Source organism: Chiloscyllium plagiosum, unplaced genomic scaffold (genome assembly GCF_037043375.1).
Source record: "Chiloscyllium plagiosum isolate Xiang-an unplaced genomic scaffold, Cpla_swu_hap1 HiC_scaffold_8, whole genome shotgun sequence".
Taxonomy (NCBI): Eukaryota; Metazoa; Chordata; class Chondrichthyes; order Orectolobiformes; family Hemiscylliidae; genus Chiloscyllium; species Chiloscyllium plagiosum.
In genome coordinates, this window is record NW_028270146.1 from 48,884,231 (window position 1) to 48,900,280 (window position 16,050).

General features: G+C 40.2%; 2 protein-coding genes and 1 pseudogene across 7 annotated transcripts in view; 1 reads left to right on the plus strand and 2 right to left on the minus strand.

Annotated features, from left to right (window-relative positions):
- The window catches only part of bag5 (BAG cochaperone 5), a 28,019-nt gene extending 13,375 nt beyond the window's left edge, over positions 1-14,644 (minus strand). Inside the window, exon 1 of one of the 4 annotated variants that reach the window (XM_043697507.2) lies at positions 14,521-14,644. The gene's annotated coding sequence lies outside the window, so the exon portion shown is untranslated. Of the gene's footprint in view, positions 1-2,037; positions 2,063-14,232; positions 14,377-14,520 lie in introns of those variants that run through there. The other 3 variants (XM_043697508.2, XM_043697509.2, XM_087989802.1) reach the window with 3 other exon arrangements.
- On the minus strand, positions 2,251-14,650 carry LOC148149392 (small ribosomal subunit protein eS26 pseudogene; annotated as a pseudogene). Of its 2 annotated transcripts, none has more exons than XR_006312758.2 (2): positions 14,521-14,650; positions 2,251-4,522 (listed from the first exon to the last, which is right to left on the minus strand). The product of XR_006312758.2 is annotated as a small ribosomal subunit protein eS26 pseudogene, transcript variant X1 (transcript). The 2 variants fall into 2 exon arrangements; XR_015757894.1 differs by lacking the exon at positions 14,521-14,650 and adding an exon at positions 14,252-14,384.
- coa8 (cytochrome c oxidase assembly factor 8) overlaps positions 14,619-16,050 on the plus strand; it is a 32,558-nt gene continuing 31,126 nt past the window's right edge. Inside the window, exon 1 of the mRNA XM_043697510.2 lies at positions 14,619-14,872. Coding sequence (XP_043553445.1) covers positions 14,702-14,872 — 171 coding nt within the window. The 5' untranslated portion in view covers positions 14,619-14,701. The remainder of the gene's footprint in view (positions 14,873-16,050) is intronic.

Here is a 16,050-nt window from a genome sequence, read left to right on the forward strand (position 1 = left end):
ATAAAAGACCTCACTGCACTATTTCAAAGAAGAGCAGTGGAGGTACTGTTGGTGTCCTGGCCAATATTAGTTCCTTAATCAGCATTCAAAATGCTAATTAAACAGATTATCTGCTCCTTCTCACGCTGCTATTCAATGCAACTTGCTGTGTGCAAACTGGCTGTAATATTTTTTATATTAGAACGACACTTCAAAATACCTTAATAGCTGTAAAGCAGTTTCTGATGTTCTGTGGTTGTAAAAGATACTATGTAAACACAAACTTTCTTGTTTTTTAACCCACAAATTTCTTCAAACCATTTGTATCCATTTTCAATTTTTTTCTGCACTCTGTACTCTTCCTGATTTTGTCATAAGTTTTGTTTTTTTCTGTTGAATTGCAATTTCTATTTCCTTTGCAATTCAGGAAGCTCTAACTTTGGATTCCTCATTATTTCCTTCTAATGGGAATATGCTTGATTTATACTAATATTGAGGCCTGCCATTGCTCAGTTACTGTTTACTTAGACAAGATTTCTTTTTGAATTCATAGATTAATGGAAATTGGCTGTCAGTCAGTTGAGCAGTTTAAATATGGACTTTAAATTTAATCATATTATGATCACTATTACCCAATGTACTTCCATACAGCCCAGCTTACTTGCACTCATATATTCCTTAGAGCTAAATCCAGCACTGCTGCTTTTCTCATTATGCCAAACACTAATTGAATGTGTACAGAACTTTCGATATTCTTTCCCAACATGCCCCTTATCTTGTGCACCTGCAACCCTGCTCTCAGTCAATATTTGAGGAAATAAAATTCTCTCCTATTCTTGTTTTTTTCTAAACATTTCCCTGAAATTTTCTGATAGATTTTCTCATTTATTTCCTTCTGATTAATCATGGTCAAAATTAAACATCTTCAAAAGAAAAGCCCATTTTCAGTTGCTTAATCATAACCAAACAAATTCAGTCTTTGAAGCATCCTTACAGACGTATTATCTCACTGGAGATTTGTAATCTCCATCAATGCTATAAACATGCCAACCATAAATCTAACCCATATTAAGTAAGGAGTATGAAACGATCAATTGTCATACACACCCATGCGGGTTCATTAATACCCTCCAGAGAATGAAGTACATCATCTTTACCTGGTCTAGCCTACATCTGACTCCATACTCATAGCAATGCAGTTGACTCTTAATTGCCTTCTGAAAATACCCAATAATCTTCATAATTCAAAGGCAGTTTGGGATGGGAAACAAATACTAGCCTTGTTAGTGGTACCACATCCACAAAAGTATATAAAAAAATCAGAATGTAGTACTGGAAACAATTTAGAGACAACCCTCCTTGAGTTTTTGCACTTTAATCTTTTCTGAAGTCCACAAATCTCTGTGTCCAGGACCTCTTCCTTTTCCTACCTATGTCACTGGTTTCAATGGAAATCATAACTTCTGATTATTTTCCTCATCTTTAGAGGATGTCTTGCAGCCAATGATTTTCAGTAAAACTGAAAACGTGCTATAGAGTTCTTGTTAGGCTATACTTGGGTGCACTACATCCTGGTGTTTCTATCTCAAGCAATCATACTTTGTGAAATTGTTGAGTAAAGTCACAAGGTTAATCACAAGTGTTATAGAACAGGAGAAACGGTAGGAGTATCTTGCCACTTCAGGTTTGAACATGACAACTGAGCATCAATCCCTAAGCTATTAAATAGTCCAAGTTAAACCTGAATCAATACTTCAAAGTTTACTGTGTAAATACAAGTGAACTAAGAGATCAAAAACAAAGAGTAAGTCTCAATGCTTTATAGCAAAAAAAATTATAAATATTTACATATTTGTCAGAATAGGAAAGAGAGTAGAGTGGTATGGTTGTTCGTTTTTTTACACTGGTCAATTGAGGTAACCAAATTGCATTCCTCATCCTCACTTATTTTATGGTTTTGAGATGCAAAAAAAATTCTATAAATGCTCTGCTTTGACACAAACATCATCAATAATGATGAACAATTAAAGAGCAAAAATTAATCTTCTGAAGTTATACCTTAGCACTTGTTTTAGTTTCTAATAAATGATAAATACAATTGACATATGTTTACTGTATTCGGGTTTCACAAAGATTTAAAACTCCTGCAGTATGGTTCCATTGGCAGGATCCAATTTCTGTTGTCCTCTTCACATGTCAGATGTCGCTTACTTGCTGGTAGTGCTCGCACCTATGGTGGGTGGTATGTGATTCAAGACTTGACACCTGAGAGATTTCAACACATAATTTAGGCTGCCACTTCAGTGCAATACTCATGGAGGCATTTTCATTTCACTGAGATGTTAAACACAGCCTTCATCTGAGATTATCAGATCTCACAAAACATCCCATTGCACAATTCAAAGAGCGTGAAAATTATCCCAATGTCCTACCTAATATTTATTCCTCAATCAATAATAAAATTGCTCATATCACTACTATTGTGGGAACTTTGGTGTGCAAATTGTCTACACTACAATAATGACAACATTTCAAATGTAGGTCATTGGCTATGAAGCCCTTTGTGACATCCCATGGGTATGAAAGGTCTAAGTGCTGTATTGGTCATGGAAGTGACAAGCAGTAAGGTATTCAACACATCGGGGGCAAGTTTAATCATTCACATTTTTCAGCCCCAATTGAGATTAGCTGATTCAGGAAATGTGAGTTTCTCTGGCTGTATTGCCCAATATCACAATGAGCAGCTAACTAAGTCATGGGAACTTTGAGTGTCATTTGCAAGAACAAAAGACTTTACATAATCTCTAACGCATGATGGATAGAGTCACTATATGCAAGTAACATTAGTGTCACAGCAATGCCATTTCAAAGAGAAAAACCACTTTCCCTTCACATTCAATGTCATTGCCATTGCTGAATTTCCCGCTATACCTACCCAGGGTTTATCTTTGAGATGAAACAGAACTGGACAAGTTATTAAATACTGTGGCTACAGTAGCAGATCAGAGACCAGGAATTGTGTGTCAAGTGAGGGACTCATGTGGGCATTGGATGATTATTTGGATAAACATACTGTACAAGGTTTTAGGGAAAAAGCAGAAGTAATGATGCTCATTTAATGAGCTGGTGCAGACAGGATGGGCCAAATAGCCTCCTTCTGCATAATAACACTTTTGTGAAGTAACTCATCTCCTGCCTCCCCAAAGACCTACAAGGCACAAGTCAGGAGAATGATAGAATATTGTCCAATTGTCAAGATTGACATCATGAAAAACAATCTACTTGATTGGCACCACATCCGTCACTATAACCATTCAGTGGAGCACAGTGGCAGCAGTGTATATCAGCTAAAAGGTGCATTGCTACAACTTGCCATAGCTTCTTCAACAACACCGCCCAACACTACCTGCAAACTTCCCTCAAAGTCATACAGCAGCCTGACTTGAAAAGATATTGCCATTCCTTTACCATCTTTAGATCAAAAATCATGAAACATTCTCCCTAAAAAAAATCTGAATCTGTACCTATACAAAATGGTTTGTAGAGGTTCAAGTAGGGAACTCACCACACCACTTTTCTCAAAGGAAACTAGAATGGACACTAAATGCTGGCCTGGCTAGCAATAATTACATCCCACCAATAAAGAAAAATGGATAAGACTTACAGATCTGTGATGTCTGCTTAAGGGCAACCTTAAACAAGCCCTTGTAAACAGATTTATTGCAGAGTGAAGATGCATTGATTTCTAACAAAAGTTGAGGCACGCTACATATGAATGTAGCAAACGTAATTCTATGTTGCTAGGCAATTTAGATCACAGCAGCTCTATTATTTCACTGATGATATCATAATAAAGCAAATACCACTAAGTGACAAATAAGTGGAAAAGACAAGTATGAAAATTACTTGAAAATCTTTGTCAACGCCACAGGATAAGAGCTGCAAAAAGAAATGCAAATGCAATCTGGAAACTCAGCGGCGACCTTTCCATCTATCTCTTACTTAATGGGGAAGCAATGGCTATTTACATCATTCCAAAATCCAACCATGAACAAAACCACCAGTGAACTGCAGCTGTAATTTCCGATTAATAGGAGTGATATTTGAAAGAACCTTTAGATTATATGGAAATAGTAAGATTTTAAAAAAAGTGTTCCAACAATTTTATTATTTCAAATAAAATCCGGTAGTTTTCATAGGTTTGGGTGGGAGTACCCTTGGGATGTTGGCGCCTGGTCTGAAACGTAGAGGGGGACTTCGGTCCTTCTTGGCCTCTCGTGAACGATTTCTTACCACTTTACTGTGGATGGCACAGCTGACACGGTGCCATTTCACATACAGCTTGGGCAGCACATATGCATCAAAAACACTGGCGTCTGAAATATCTCGAACTGCAGCAGCCTCCACGATGTTGCGGATGACAAACTTCTTAATGGCTTTGTCTTTGGGGATGCAGCGAGCGCAGTTTGTGCATCTGATAGGCTGGACATGGCCACGGCCCTTCTTGGCATGTCCAGCATTCCTTCGTTTCTTAGTCATCTTACTATTTTTGAGAGGGAAAAAAATGTTGATTTGACAAATTACTGCTCATTTCAGTAATTTTAATGAGCAAAATGCTTTCCAAACCGTATTCTGCCCAACCTCACTGAGATAACTGTATAATTGCCAATTTTGTGGCAGATTTCTTGTGATGACTTTGCTAGTTACCTCAGTTTTAGCATCAGGTCACTAGCTACTTTAATTGGCCATTCCACTTTGACCTTGTTGCCCTTAGCTGCCTGGTACTGGCCCATTTAATTGAAGCTTAAGGAGCAGCACCACATTTTTCTACTCATCATTTCACAGCCTTAACGTTAAGCCAATGCTGTAGTCTGCACCCTGAATATCTATCTTCATGTGACTCTCCTGACCACAGGTACGTTCTTTACTTTGACAGATTTTCCAGAGATTCATAGTCCTCTGCCCTATTGTTATCCTTTTTTTTATACATCCTTTGATTTCATCTATTTTCCCTTTTCTTGTGACCATTCACAATACAATACTATTTAATTAATGAATTACTCTTTTCTTCCACCTTATCAGTCACCTTTCAGTTTTATACCTTCCCTGCTCTCTTTTGCTTAATTTCATAATTGTTTAAAAATGCTTCACCTCTACCTTTCAGTTCCAATGAAAGGTCATTGATGTAAAACAGATTGTACTTCCCTCCCCAAAGTACTGCCTGGCTTGCTGAGTGCTTTCAGTGAAATACAAAAATGCAATCCTGTTCAGTTCTGCTAACCAAGATACAACATTTAAGTCAGAAATTGTGCAAAGAGTCAGGAGGCTAAACTGTAAAGTGACAGAACTACATTTTGAGTAGTCATAGCGATGTAAAGCACGGAAATAGACTCTTTGGTCCAACTCTTCTATGCTGACCAGATATCCCAACCCAATCTAGTTCCACCTGCCAGCACCCAGCCCATATCCCTCTAAACCATTCCTATTCATATACCCATCCAGATGCCTTTTAAATGTTGTAATTGTACTAGCCTCCACCACTTCCTCTGGCAGCCCATTCCACACGTGCACTACCCTCTGTGTGAAATAATTGCCCCTTAGGTTTCTTTCGCATATTTCCCCTCTCACCCTAAACCTATGCCCTCTAGTTCTGGACTCACCCCACCTCACGGAGAAGACCTTGTCTATTTACCCTATCCATGCCCTTTATGATTCTATAAACCTCTATAAGGTCACCTCAGCCTCCAATGCTCCAGGGAAAACAGCCTTAGCCTATTCAACCTCTCCCTATAGCTCAAATCCTCCTACCCTGTCAACATCCTTGTAAATCTTTTCTGAACCCTTTCAAATTTCACAACATCCTTCCAAGGCCAGAATTGCATGCAATATTCAAAGTGGCCTAACCAATGTTCTGTATTCAATACTCTGACCAATAAAGACATGCATACCAAATGCCTTCTTCACTTTCCTATTTAACTGCAACTCTACTTTCAAGGAGCTATGAACCTGTGCTCCAAGGTCTCTTTGTTCAACAACATTCCAGAGGACCTTACCATTAAGTGTAGAAGTCCTGCTAAGATTTGCTTTCTCAAAATACAGCACCTCACATTTATCTAAATTAAATTCCATGTGCCACTCCTCAGCCCATTGGCTCATCTGATCGAGAGATTAGAAAATCCTGGACTCTTCAGCTCTGAAAGATGGAGCCAATAACAGCAGATACTATAGAGATGTACATAATGCTAAGTGAAACAGAACAAGTAAACACTGCCAAATATTTCAAATTACATGAAATTGCTGGAAAAGACATGCATTTATAGAGTGCTTCTCAAAACCACTGAATATTCAAACTGCTTTACAACCAATCAAGTACTTTTGAAGAATAATCATTGCTGTAATAAAAAAAACAATGAAGCCAATTTGCATTCAGCAAACTCCCACGAAAGCAATGTGATGATGTTCAGAATCTTTTTTATGATATTGATTCAAAAAATAAACATTGAACAGAAATAACTCTCCTGCTTTCTTAAAATAGTTCCATGGAATTTATCTCAGAAAACAGATAAGAACTTAATATATCATGTAGAAGATCACACTTCAGGCTGTGCAGTCTTAAAATGTAGATATTGGAGCAGAAGTCAATCATTTGGCCCATTGAATCTGCTCTGCCCTTAAATGAGATCATAACTGATGTGACAAACTTTAACTCTACTTTTTTGCCCTTTCCCCATACCCCTTTTTATTGGTTGATCTCAGCCTTGACTATATTAACTAGTCAGCCTCCACGGTCACTGTGGTAAAAAAAAACTCTCAGAAAGGCAATGTGGAGTAGGCTTGAATTTTGTGAAATCCTACAGTGGGACGTGAACTGGAAACTTTCTGGCTTGAAGGCAAAACGGCTACCAGCTGAGCCACAGCTAAAGCTTACAAGGGCAAACCAGTAAAAGACAAGTTTCTGTTTAGTATTATTTTCACAATGAAAACACACATTGTTGGTCAAGCCGAGACATTAGAGCCAGAAACCCAAGTCATTCAAGGGCACTCAGGTGAGGAGGGGGGAGGAGGTCAGTGTTGAAGGACACGGTGAACAATAAAAAGAAAATGACCAGCTTTCTGTGAGCGCTAAATTACTCAAAGCAATTTCCAACCAAATGAAATACTTTTTGAAGCACAGTCACTGTTGTAATGTAGCAAATGCAGAAGCCAATATGTGCACACCAAACTCCCTCACAAACAACGACAACATAATCTACTTTATTGATGTTGATTGAGGGACAAATACTGGTCGGGTCAACAAAAGCAATCCCACTGTGTTACTTTATAATAGTGCCATGGGACATGACACTCTCTGTCATGCATTGCAGCATTAGCCTTTACGTTTGCATTCAGCCCTGGAGTGGGACTTAACCCAGAGCCTAGTAATTCAGAAGCAAAAGTGCTACCATCTGAGCTATGGCTGACATCATATTTTTTTCTCGTCCATATATTTCTGTGTAATCTTTGTGAAAATGCAGGCAAAGTTCTAATCTGCATACATTTTGTAAACAAGCAATGAGATACAGTGTGTTAGCAGCTATACTTTAGGCAACTGATCACAATGAATTTCACCAAAATTATAGCTCAAAGAATTACCAAACAGTCCAAAATTAATTGGGAGACAAACTAAAGTAACAGGTGCTGAAAATGTGTTGCTGGAACAGCGTAGCAGGTCAGGCAACATCCAGGGAACAGGGGAATCGACGTTTCGGGCATAAGCCCTTCTTAAAGTAAAGTAACAGGTGCACAACTGTAATTTAAAAATGATGTCTGCGTACACTTCTATCTACTAAACCTGACCTCATATTGTCAATTTTCCCATTAATAGTACATCAATTAATTACTGGAAATAATCTATGCAAACTTGCCATGCAAAAATTACATCCTCCCACCCCTGGTGGTACTGCTAAGACTTGATTTTGCATCTTCCAGCTCATTAGAATTATTCAGTCCATCTTGCCTGTTTTCTGAAAGTGCTTATTCGAATTAGTCTCATCCCTTACTACTTACCTAGAGTCTAAGAATCCCTTTCCTCTTTTAAATAGAGATATAATTACCTTGTAAAATGTACCACTAAATCAGCATTCATTACTTTTTCAGGAACACATTCCACATCATTAGCACTTGTTGACTACAAGAAATTCTCATCTCGCCCCAGAAATAGTGAAGAAACTGTGACTTTGGAGAAGATTTGTAGCTCAGATTCTAAGTTTGCTTGTTGAGCTGGTAGATTTGTTCTCAGACGTTTGGTCACCATGCTAGGTAACATCATCAATGAAGCGAAAGTGAGGACTGTAGATGCTGGAGATTAGATTTGAGAGTGTGGTGCTGGAAAAGTACAGTCAGGCAGCATCAGAGGAGGAGAACCTACGTTTTGGGCATGAGCAACATGATCAGCAAGCCTACGAGGGTGTTCTGTTCCGTTTGCTACTTATCTGTCTTGGTCTGTTGTGGTGGGTGATATCACTTCTGGTTCTTTTTTGAGAGATCGGTAAATGGGGTCCAAATCAATATGTTTGTTAATGGAGTTCTGGTTTGAATGCCTGGACTCTAGGAATTCCGTGTATGTCTTTGTTTAGCCTGTCCCAGGATGGATGTATTATCTCAATTTTGAATGGATGTCGCTCTTCGTCTATGTGTATGAATACTAATGATATATGGTCATGTCATTTGGTGGCTAGTTGGTGCTCATGTATCCTGGTGGCTAGTTTCTTGTCAGTCTGTCCAATGTAATGTCTATTGCAGTCCCTGCAGTGTATTTTGTAAATGACGTTTGTTCTGCTGGTTGTTGGTCTTTTAAATTCAGTGTGTTCGTAGGTTTGTGGGCTACCATGATGCCTAGGGGTCTGATTAGTCCAGTTGTCATCTCCGAGATGTCTTTAATGTATGGCAAGGTAGCTAGAGTTTCTGGGCGTGTTGTGACTTCTTGTTTAGGTCGGTTGTGTAGGAATCGGTGGATTACGCTTATCGGGTACCCGTTGTTCCTGAATACATTGTACAGATTATTTTCCTCAGCATTTTTTAGTTCCTGGATGCTGCAGTGTGTTGTGACATGTTTAAATAATGTCCTGATGCAGCTTCGTTTATGCTGCAACACACTGCAGCACCCAGGAACTAAGAGAAGCCGAGGAAAAACACCGACACAACGTATTCAGGAACAACGGGTAGCCGATAAGGAGAGTCCGCCGATTCCTACATAACAGACCTAAACAAGAAGTCGCAACATGCCCAGAAACGTTAGCCTGCATACATTAAAGACATCTTGGAGATGGCGACCAGACTACTCCAGCCTCTAGGCATCATGGTAGCCCACAAACTTACCACCACATTGAAACAGTTCCTGATAATTTAAAGGACCCTGTACCAACAAACAGCAGAACGAACGTCATATATAAAATACCCTGCAAGGACTGCAAAAAACATTACATTGGATAGGCGGCAGGAAACAAGCAACCAGGATACATGAGCACCAACTTGCCACCAAAGGACATGACCAACTACCAGTGGTATCCATACACACAGACGAAGAGGGACATCCGTTCGACTGGGACAATACATCCATCCTGGGACAGCTAAACAAAGACACGCACGGGAATTTCTAGAGGTCTGGCATTCAACCAAGACTCCATTAACAAACAAAAGAGAAAATGCTGGAAAATCTCAGCAGGTCTGGCAGCATCTGTAAGGAGAGAAAACAGCTGACATTTCAAGTCAAATTGACCCTTTTATCCATTAACAAACATATTGATTTGGACCCCATTTTCTAACCTCTCAGAAAAAGAACCAGAAATGATATCACCCACCATAACAGACCAAGACAGATAAATAGCAAGTGTGACAGAACACCAGAGCTTCATCGGTGGTTCACTGATGATGTTACCTAGCATGGTGACGAGAACAAATCTACAGCTCAGTGAGCAAACGTACAACCGCAAGTGAAGAAACCAACACTATTTTGAAGATTTTTAAATTGTGGCATGTTCTGGTAAATACTGTAAACTGTAAGACAAAAGGACCGAATGTATGACTTCAAAGGGGATTGAATTATTTTGGTTCATTTCAATTCTCCCTGCTCTCTAATATTGCTTTGAAACACTAGGTCAACACATCACATGCAATAGGAGAGTCACATACATGTGCCCTACAAACATGCACTTACATAAATATCCACAATTTGGTTTGTACAGCAAGAGGAGATAAGAGTTTGAAATCATTCACAGGATGAGGGTGTAGCTGACTAGGCCAGCATCTACTGCCCAGAGGATAAATAGGGTATTGCTGTGGGTCTGGAGTCACATGTAGGCCAGACAAAGTAAGGACAACCAGATGTGGTCAGACTAGGCAAGGACAACCAAATGAGCTGTCAATCAACAATGGTCATCATTACACTCTTAATTCGACCATCTGCCATCATTGGATTTGAACCTGGGTCCCCAGCACATTCCTGGATCTCTGGATTAACAGTCAAGTGACAATGCCTCCCCTGGGGTGCAGGGCCAGATTTTGTGAGCTTAGCAGAGCACTGGAAAAGTACAATAATGTCAGGTTAGAATGGAAGGATTTAATTCAACTTTATGCCTTTCAATATTTGTAACATTCTAATATTCTAACAGTCCAACATCCGATTTGTGCATCGATAAGTGAGAACAGACACGTTTAAGGATCTAACTTATGCACAGGTTACCATAATTCCAAAGCTCAGGAGAAATTGGAGCAGGGATAATCATTTGACCCGTCAAGCCTGCTCTACCATTCATTAGGATCATGGTTGGATTTTGGTGATAACTCTATTTCCTTGCCTATCTACCACAATTCTAACTAACTTGTCAATCTAAGATCTGTCTAACTCATCCTTGAATATATTCATTGACCTAGCTTCCACTGTTCTGTGGAAGTGAATTCTAAAGATTAATGACTCTCAGAAAAATACCTCATTTCTGTTATAAACAGGGAGACCCTTTATTTTGAATCGCCCCCGATTTTTAAATTTTCCCCATTCCAGATGGGAGACATCATCTCAGTATTTATGTTAGAATGTCATGTTTCAACAAGATAACTTTACAAATTTTAAATTCGAGTGACAACAGGCCCAATCTGCTCATCCTTTGGTCAAAAGGGTGGTACAGTGGCTCAATAGTTAGCAGCACCAGAGACCTGGGTTCGATTCCAATCTCCAGTGACTGTTTGTGTTGAGTTTGCATGTTCGCCCCATGTCTGCGTGGGTTTCCTCCCACAATCCAAAGATGTGCAGATAAGGTGATTTGGCCATGCTTAATTGCCCACAGTTCAGGGATATGTGGGTTGGGTGCATTAATCAGGGGTAAATATAGGGTAGTGGAATAGGTCTGGGTGGGTTACTGTTCGGAGCATTGGTGTGGACATGTTGGGCCAAAGGGCCTATTTCCACACTGTAGGGATTCTATGATAAGATAACCCTTTCTTCCCAGGAATCAGTCCAGTGAACCTTTTCTCAATTGCTACCAATGCAATTAAATAAGGAGATTGAAAGTGCGTCAAGCACTTCATTTGCAATTTCATCAATGTACTGTATAGTTGTTGCAAGACTTCCCCACTTTTATACTCCAATCCAGCTTAGCTACAAGGGCTAGCATTCATTTGCTGAATTAATTGATGTACTTGCATTCTAACTTTGAGAGATTCAGGATACCTAGACTTCTACTGTTTGCAGCTTGCTTTCTCCAATTAAATAACAATATTCTGCTTTTTAAATTCTTCCTATTAAAGTGGATAACTCCACACTATACTCCACCTCTTTATCCATGTCTCTTTGCTTAATCTTTGTATGCTCCTCACAACTTGTTTCCTATCTGTCTTTGTATCATATGAGATACTTTAAAAGTTTCCAGATCAAGATAAGCATCTGCATTTATGTATCCGTTTATTGTTTCAGTCTATCTTGTTGCATTGCATACCGCATTGCATTTATGGGCCTTAGCTGTGCGAAAACCAACTGGCTTTTTTTTTCATTACACAAGTACTGTTTAAAATTACTTCATTATGTGGCGCTTCAGAGCACATTGACATTATAAAAATCATTATCATCAATATAAGTAAAAGCAAAATACTGCAGATGATGGAAATCTGAAATTGAAAAAAAAACAAGCTGGAGAAACTCAGTATGTCTGGTAGCATCTATGAAGAGAAAAACAGAGTCCCATATGATGCTGCTTCAGAAGAGTTTGGGTTTCAAAGAGTCACTATTAATGCAAGTCGTTCCCTTCCTTGAAATGCACTTAGTTTTGTTGGGAACTGGTCATATCACCAAATAATGCCAAGAGAATTCTGGAGAGGATTTAGTGAGGAAAGGGCCTAATCAAGCAGTGAAAGACTTCAATGGAGTGAGGTCAGTAGTTAACATTGCTACCTCATAGCAGCAGGGACCCGGTTTTGATTCCACCCTCAGGCAACAGTTTTTGTGGAGTTTGCACATTCTCCCCATGTCTGCATGGCGGGGTTTTCTCCAGTTTCCTCCCACAGTCCAAAGATGTGCGAGTTTGGTGGATTGGCCATGTGAAATGCAGGGTTATAGGGATAGGGTAGGGGGTGGGTTTGTGTGGACTCGACAGGCCGAATGGCCTTTTTCAACTCTGTTAGGATTCTAACCTATGAAAATGCGTTAGCCAAGTAATTATCAAAGACTGGATCCAGTTCCTTTAGAGAAGCATAAATTAGTGTGGTGGTGGGTGGGAGGGAAATTTGCTTAGAATATTGAAGTTTCAATATTAGTTACAAATATATCATTTCAATTGGGCAGATTAGGAAGTTCTACTTTGGTAACAGATTATTCCTTGAATGGTTGTAAAGTGAGGTGGGGAATGATCAATGAGACTTGGATGTCCTCATGTACCAGTCACTGAAGCGAGCATGCAAGTGCAGCAGTAAAGAAGGCAACTTGTGCATTGGCTTTCATTTGAGGATTTGAATACAGGAACAAGGATGATCATGCTGCAGTTATACAGGTCACACATTGAATAGTAGTGCAGTTTTTTTCTCCTTATCTGATAACACTTACGATTGTTATTGAGTAAGTGCAGTGAAGGTTTACCAAACTGATTCTGGGATGATAGGACTATGAGGAAGATTGAGACAGTTAGGATTGTATTAACTGGAGTTTAAAGGAATGAGGGGGGAATAACTCATAGAAACCTATAAAGTTCTAACAGGGCCAGACAGTGTGGATGCATGAAACATGTTCCCAGTTATGGAAGAGTCCAGAACCAGAGGAAATATTTCTTTAACCAGACAGTTCATTATTACAGAAAGTAGTAGAGGCCAACATGTGTTTCAAGGCGATGGATATAGCTCTTGCAGCTAGTGATCAAGGTGTGGGAGAGTGTGATTGGCAGAACTAGGGTACTGAGCTCGAGAGTGTGGTGCTGGAAAAGCACAGCAGGTCAGGCAGCATCCAAAGAACAGGAGAATCGACATTTTGGGCAGGGCTTTTGTCCAAAGCATTGATTCTCCTGCTCCTCGGATGCTGCCTGACCTGCTATGCTTTCCCAGTATTCGCAGTCCTCACTTTCGCTTCAGGTATTGAGCTCAATGATCAGCTGTGAGTGACAGAGAAGGGTTGAATCCTGCTTTTATCTTCTTTATAACCAGAAATTTTGCATATAAAATTATACAAGGCTAGAATTAGTTAGATGGCAGGTAATTCTTCTTCCCAAGAGGACTATTCATTTAGGCAACAGATTACAGGCTTACGGGTGCAGATTTGCTGTACATCATATAAAAGGGCTCCATCAGATAGTTCCTGAACAGGGTGTCACAGTGGCTCTGTAGTTCGCACTGCTGCCTCACAGTGCCAGGGACCATCCAGATTGTTTGTAGCCGCGAGCGACTGTATGGAGTTTGCACATTTTCCATGTGTTTGATTAGGTTTCGCCCCGGTGTCCAAAGATGGGTTGGTTAACCGAGTTAAGGAGGTGGAGGAGGGGGTGTTTATGGGGAGAGGGTGGTGATGCTGGGTCCGGATAGGATGCCCTTCGGAGGGTCTGCAGAGACTCTATGGGCCGAACGGCCTCTCTCCGCACAATAGGGATTCCATGAGTGAAAATCAAAACAAACAGGAGAGATATTGAGTCACACCGTCCACGTTGAAATGGTATACCGGACTGGTGGGGGTGGTGTTAGGAAATATCTCCCTTAAATGTGTCGTGCCTTCACCAAATTACACGGGTTTAAGACATCACTGACCGTGAAACAGCCAACTGACCCTAATTTCGCGATGTAATCTATAAGGCGTCGGTGCAGCAAAAGCTCAACTGTTGATATCAGGCGGCCTTGTTCACACAGGTTCCGAGGGATCAACTCCACGTCAGGATCTGTCAAACGGGCCAGGCCGCATGCGTCAAACCGACAGAGCGCGTGCCTTAGACTCGCTCCCAATCCACGCGCCTGATTCAACACACCCAACCGGTACAAGGAGGCGAGCTCACTCCCGGTCAACCCCACCAGAAACTCCTTCTGGATCCTTCCACTCACCGGCAAACTCCCGAACAGGTAGCCCTGTGATGAACGCTGCCAACGAGTTTCCGACAGCGCACATGCGTACAGTCAATCCCCGCAAACCGCGGGATCGCTTCACGACAGGTTGCGATGTCGGTTCCCACTGCCGTAAACTGGAACAGTTCGGGACAAGGCGGATGTTCGTGTCTGTTTAGGGATGAATTGCCGGTGGATAACTGTCTTTCCGTTTGCTGGAAAATTGTCAATGGGCAGAATATTTCATAATACCCGGGTAAAGGAAGCTGCAGGGGACAGGTACGCAGTGTTGGCAGGAAGGTGCTGTCCAGTTTCGAGCAGTGCTGCTGATCAAAGTGAAAATGGTGCCGAGGTACATGAGAAATCTTCCTATTTCCAATAAATGTGAAGTAACTTTAGGGTGTCTGTCACTGTTATTTGAAGCTTATTACCCTCCCGGGAACTGTTCTGATGTACCTAACGTCATAAACATAAGATTGTATCGCTTTTGGTTTTTTTTTGTCCGCAAACTGCGTTAACGATGATTTGATTTATTAACCCAACGAAATACCAGGTGCTAAACAGTATTGTTAGAAGTGGACAACGTAGGAAAATTTTCATCAGTTGGCAGAACCATTCACATACATCAGCCATGTCAGGCTGTCACATTAGATATTGCGATTGTAGCCTTTGTGTTTTGGATGCAGCTCCTTTAAAATATTTAGTACGCGCTTGCGGCAGTTGTCGGAAAAAACCTGAGGTTTACAGCAGTGTATTGCATGATACACATTGCTGCCACCCGCGTCATGCAGTGCTGTCAGAAAGAATGAATGTTTAAAGTGATGAATGGGTTGACAATCAAGTGGACTGCCTTGTCCGAGATATTGAGCTTTTTGAATGTTGTAGCTGCGCTCATATGATTGTTACTTTGAGACTGATTGAGACTGACTTGTACTCAAAGATTGATTGCTACTTTGCTATGAAGTACATGCATGAAAAGTTATAGTGCTGTAGTAGTTCTTTGCAGGAAAAGCTTAAATGCCTTTTTCTGTATGACACAGCTCCACTCCTTTCCCTCATTAGACACGATGATTTGTGAATCTCTATTTTTTTTTTCTGGATCAGACCTTTAAAATTGTAAATTGTTATATCCCAGGTTTGTCCTTTAAGGCTGAAAATATCCCATTTTGGTCTTGAATTGCAAAATATCTGTGGTAGTGGTGGAATAATTTTGGAAGGTTCCTCTAACTACTACAATGTACTGAGTGAGGCTACCCTTGTTTTTAACCAATGATTATATCATCCTGTTTATAATATTTGCAATGCACCCATTGTTCTGCTTTCCCTTGGATATATATCTACAATATAACATTTCCCTCATTCAGTAGGCCTCTTGCTTTTGAGTCAGATGATATTAAACTGAGACCATATACCATATGTTCTCTCACATGGACAAAAATTCTGTTTATGCTTTTTACAATTATAAAGGAACTATCCCTAGTGTCCTGGCTGATATTTTATCACCTAATCAAGAGAACCATAGACATGATA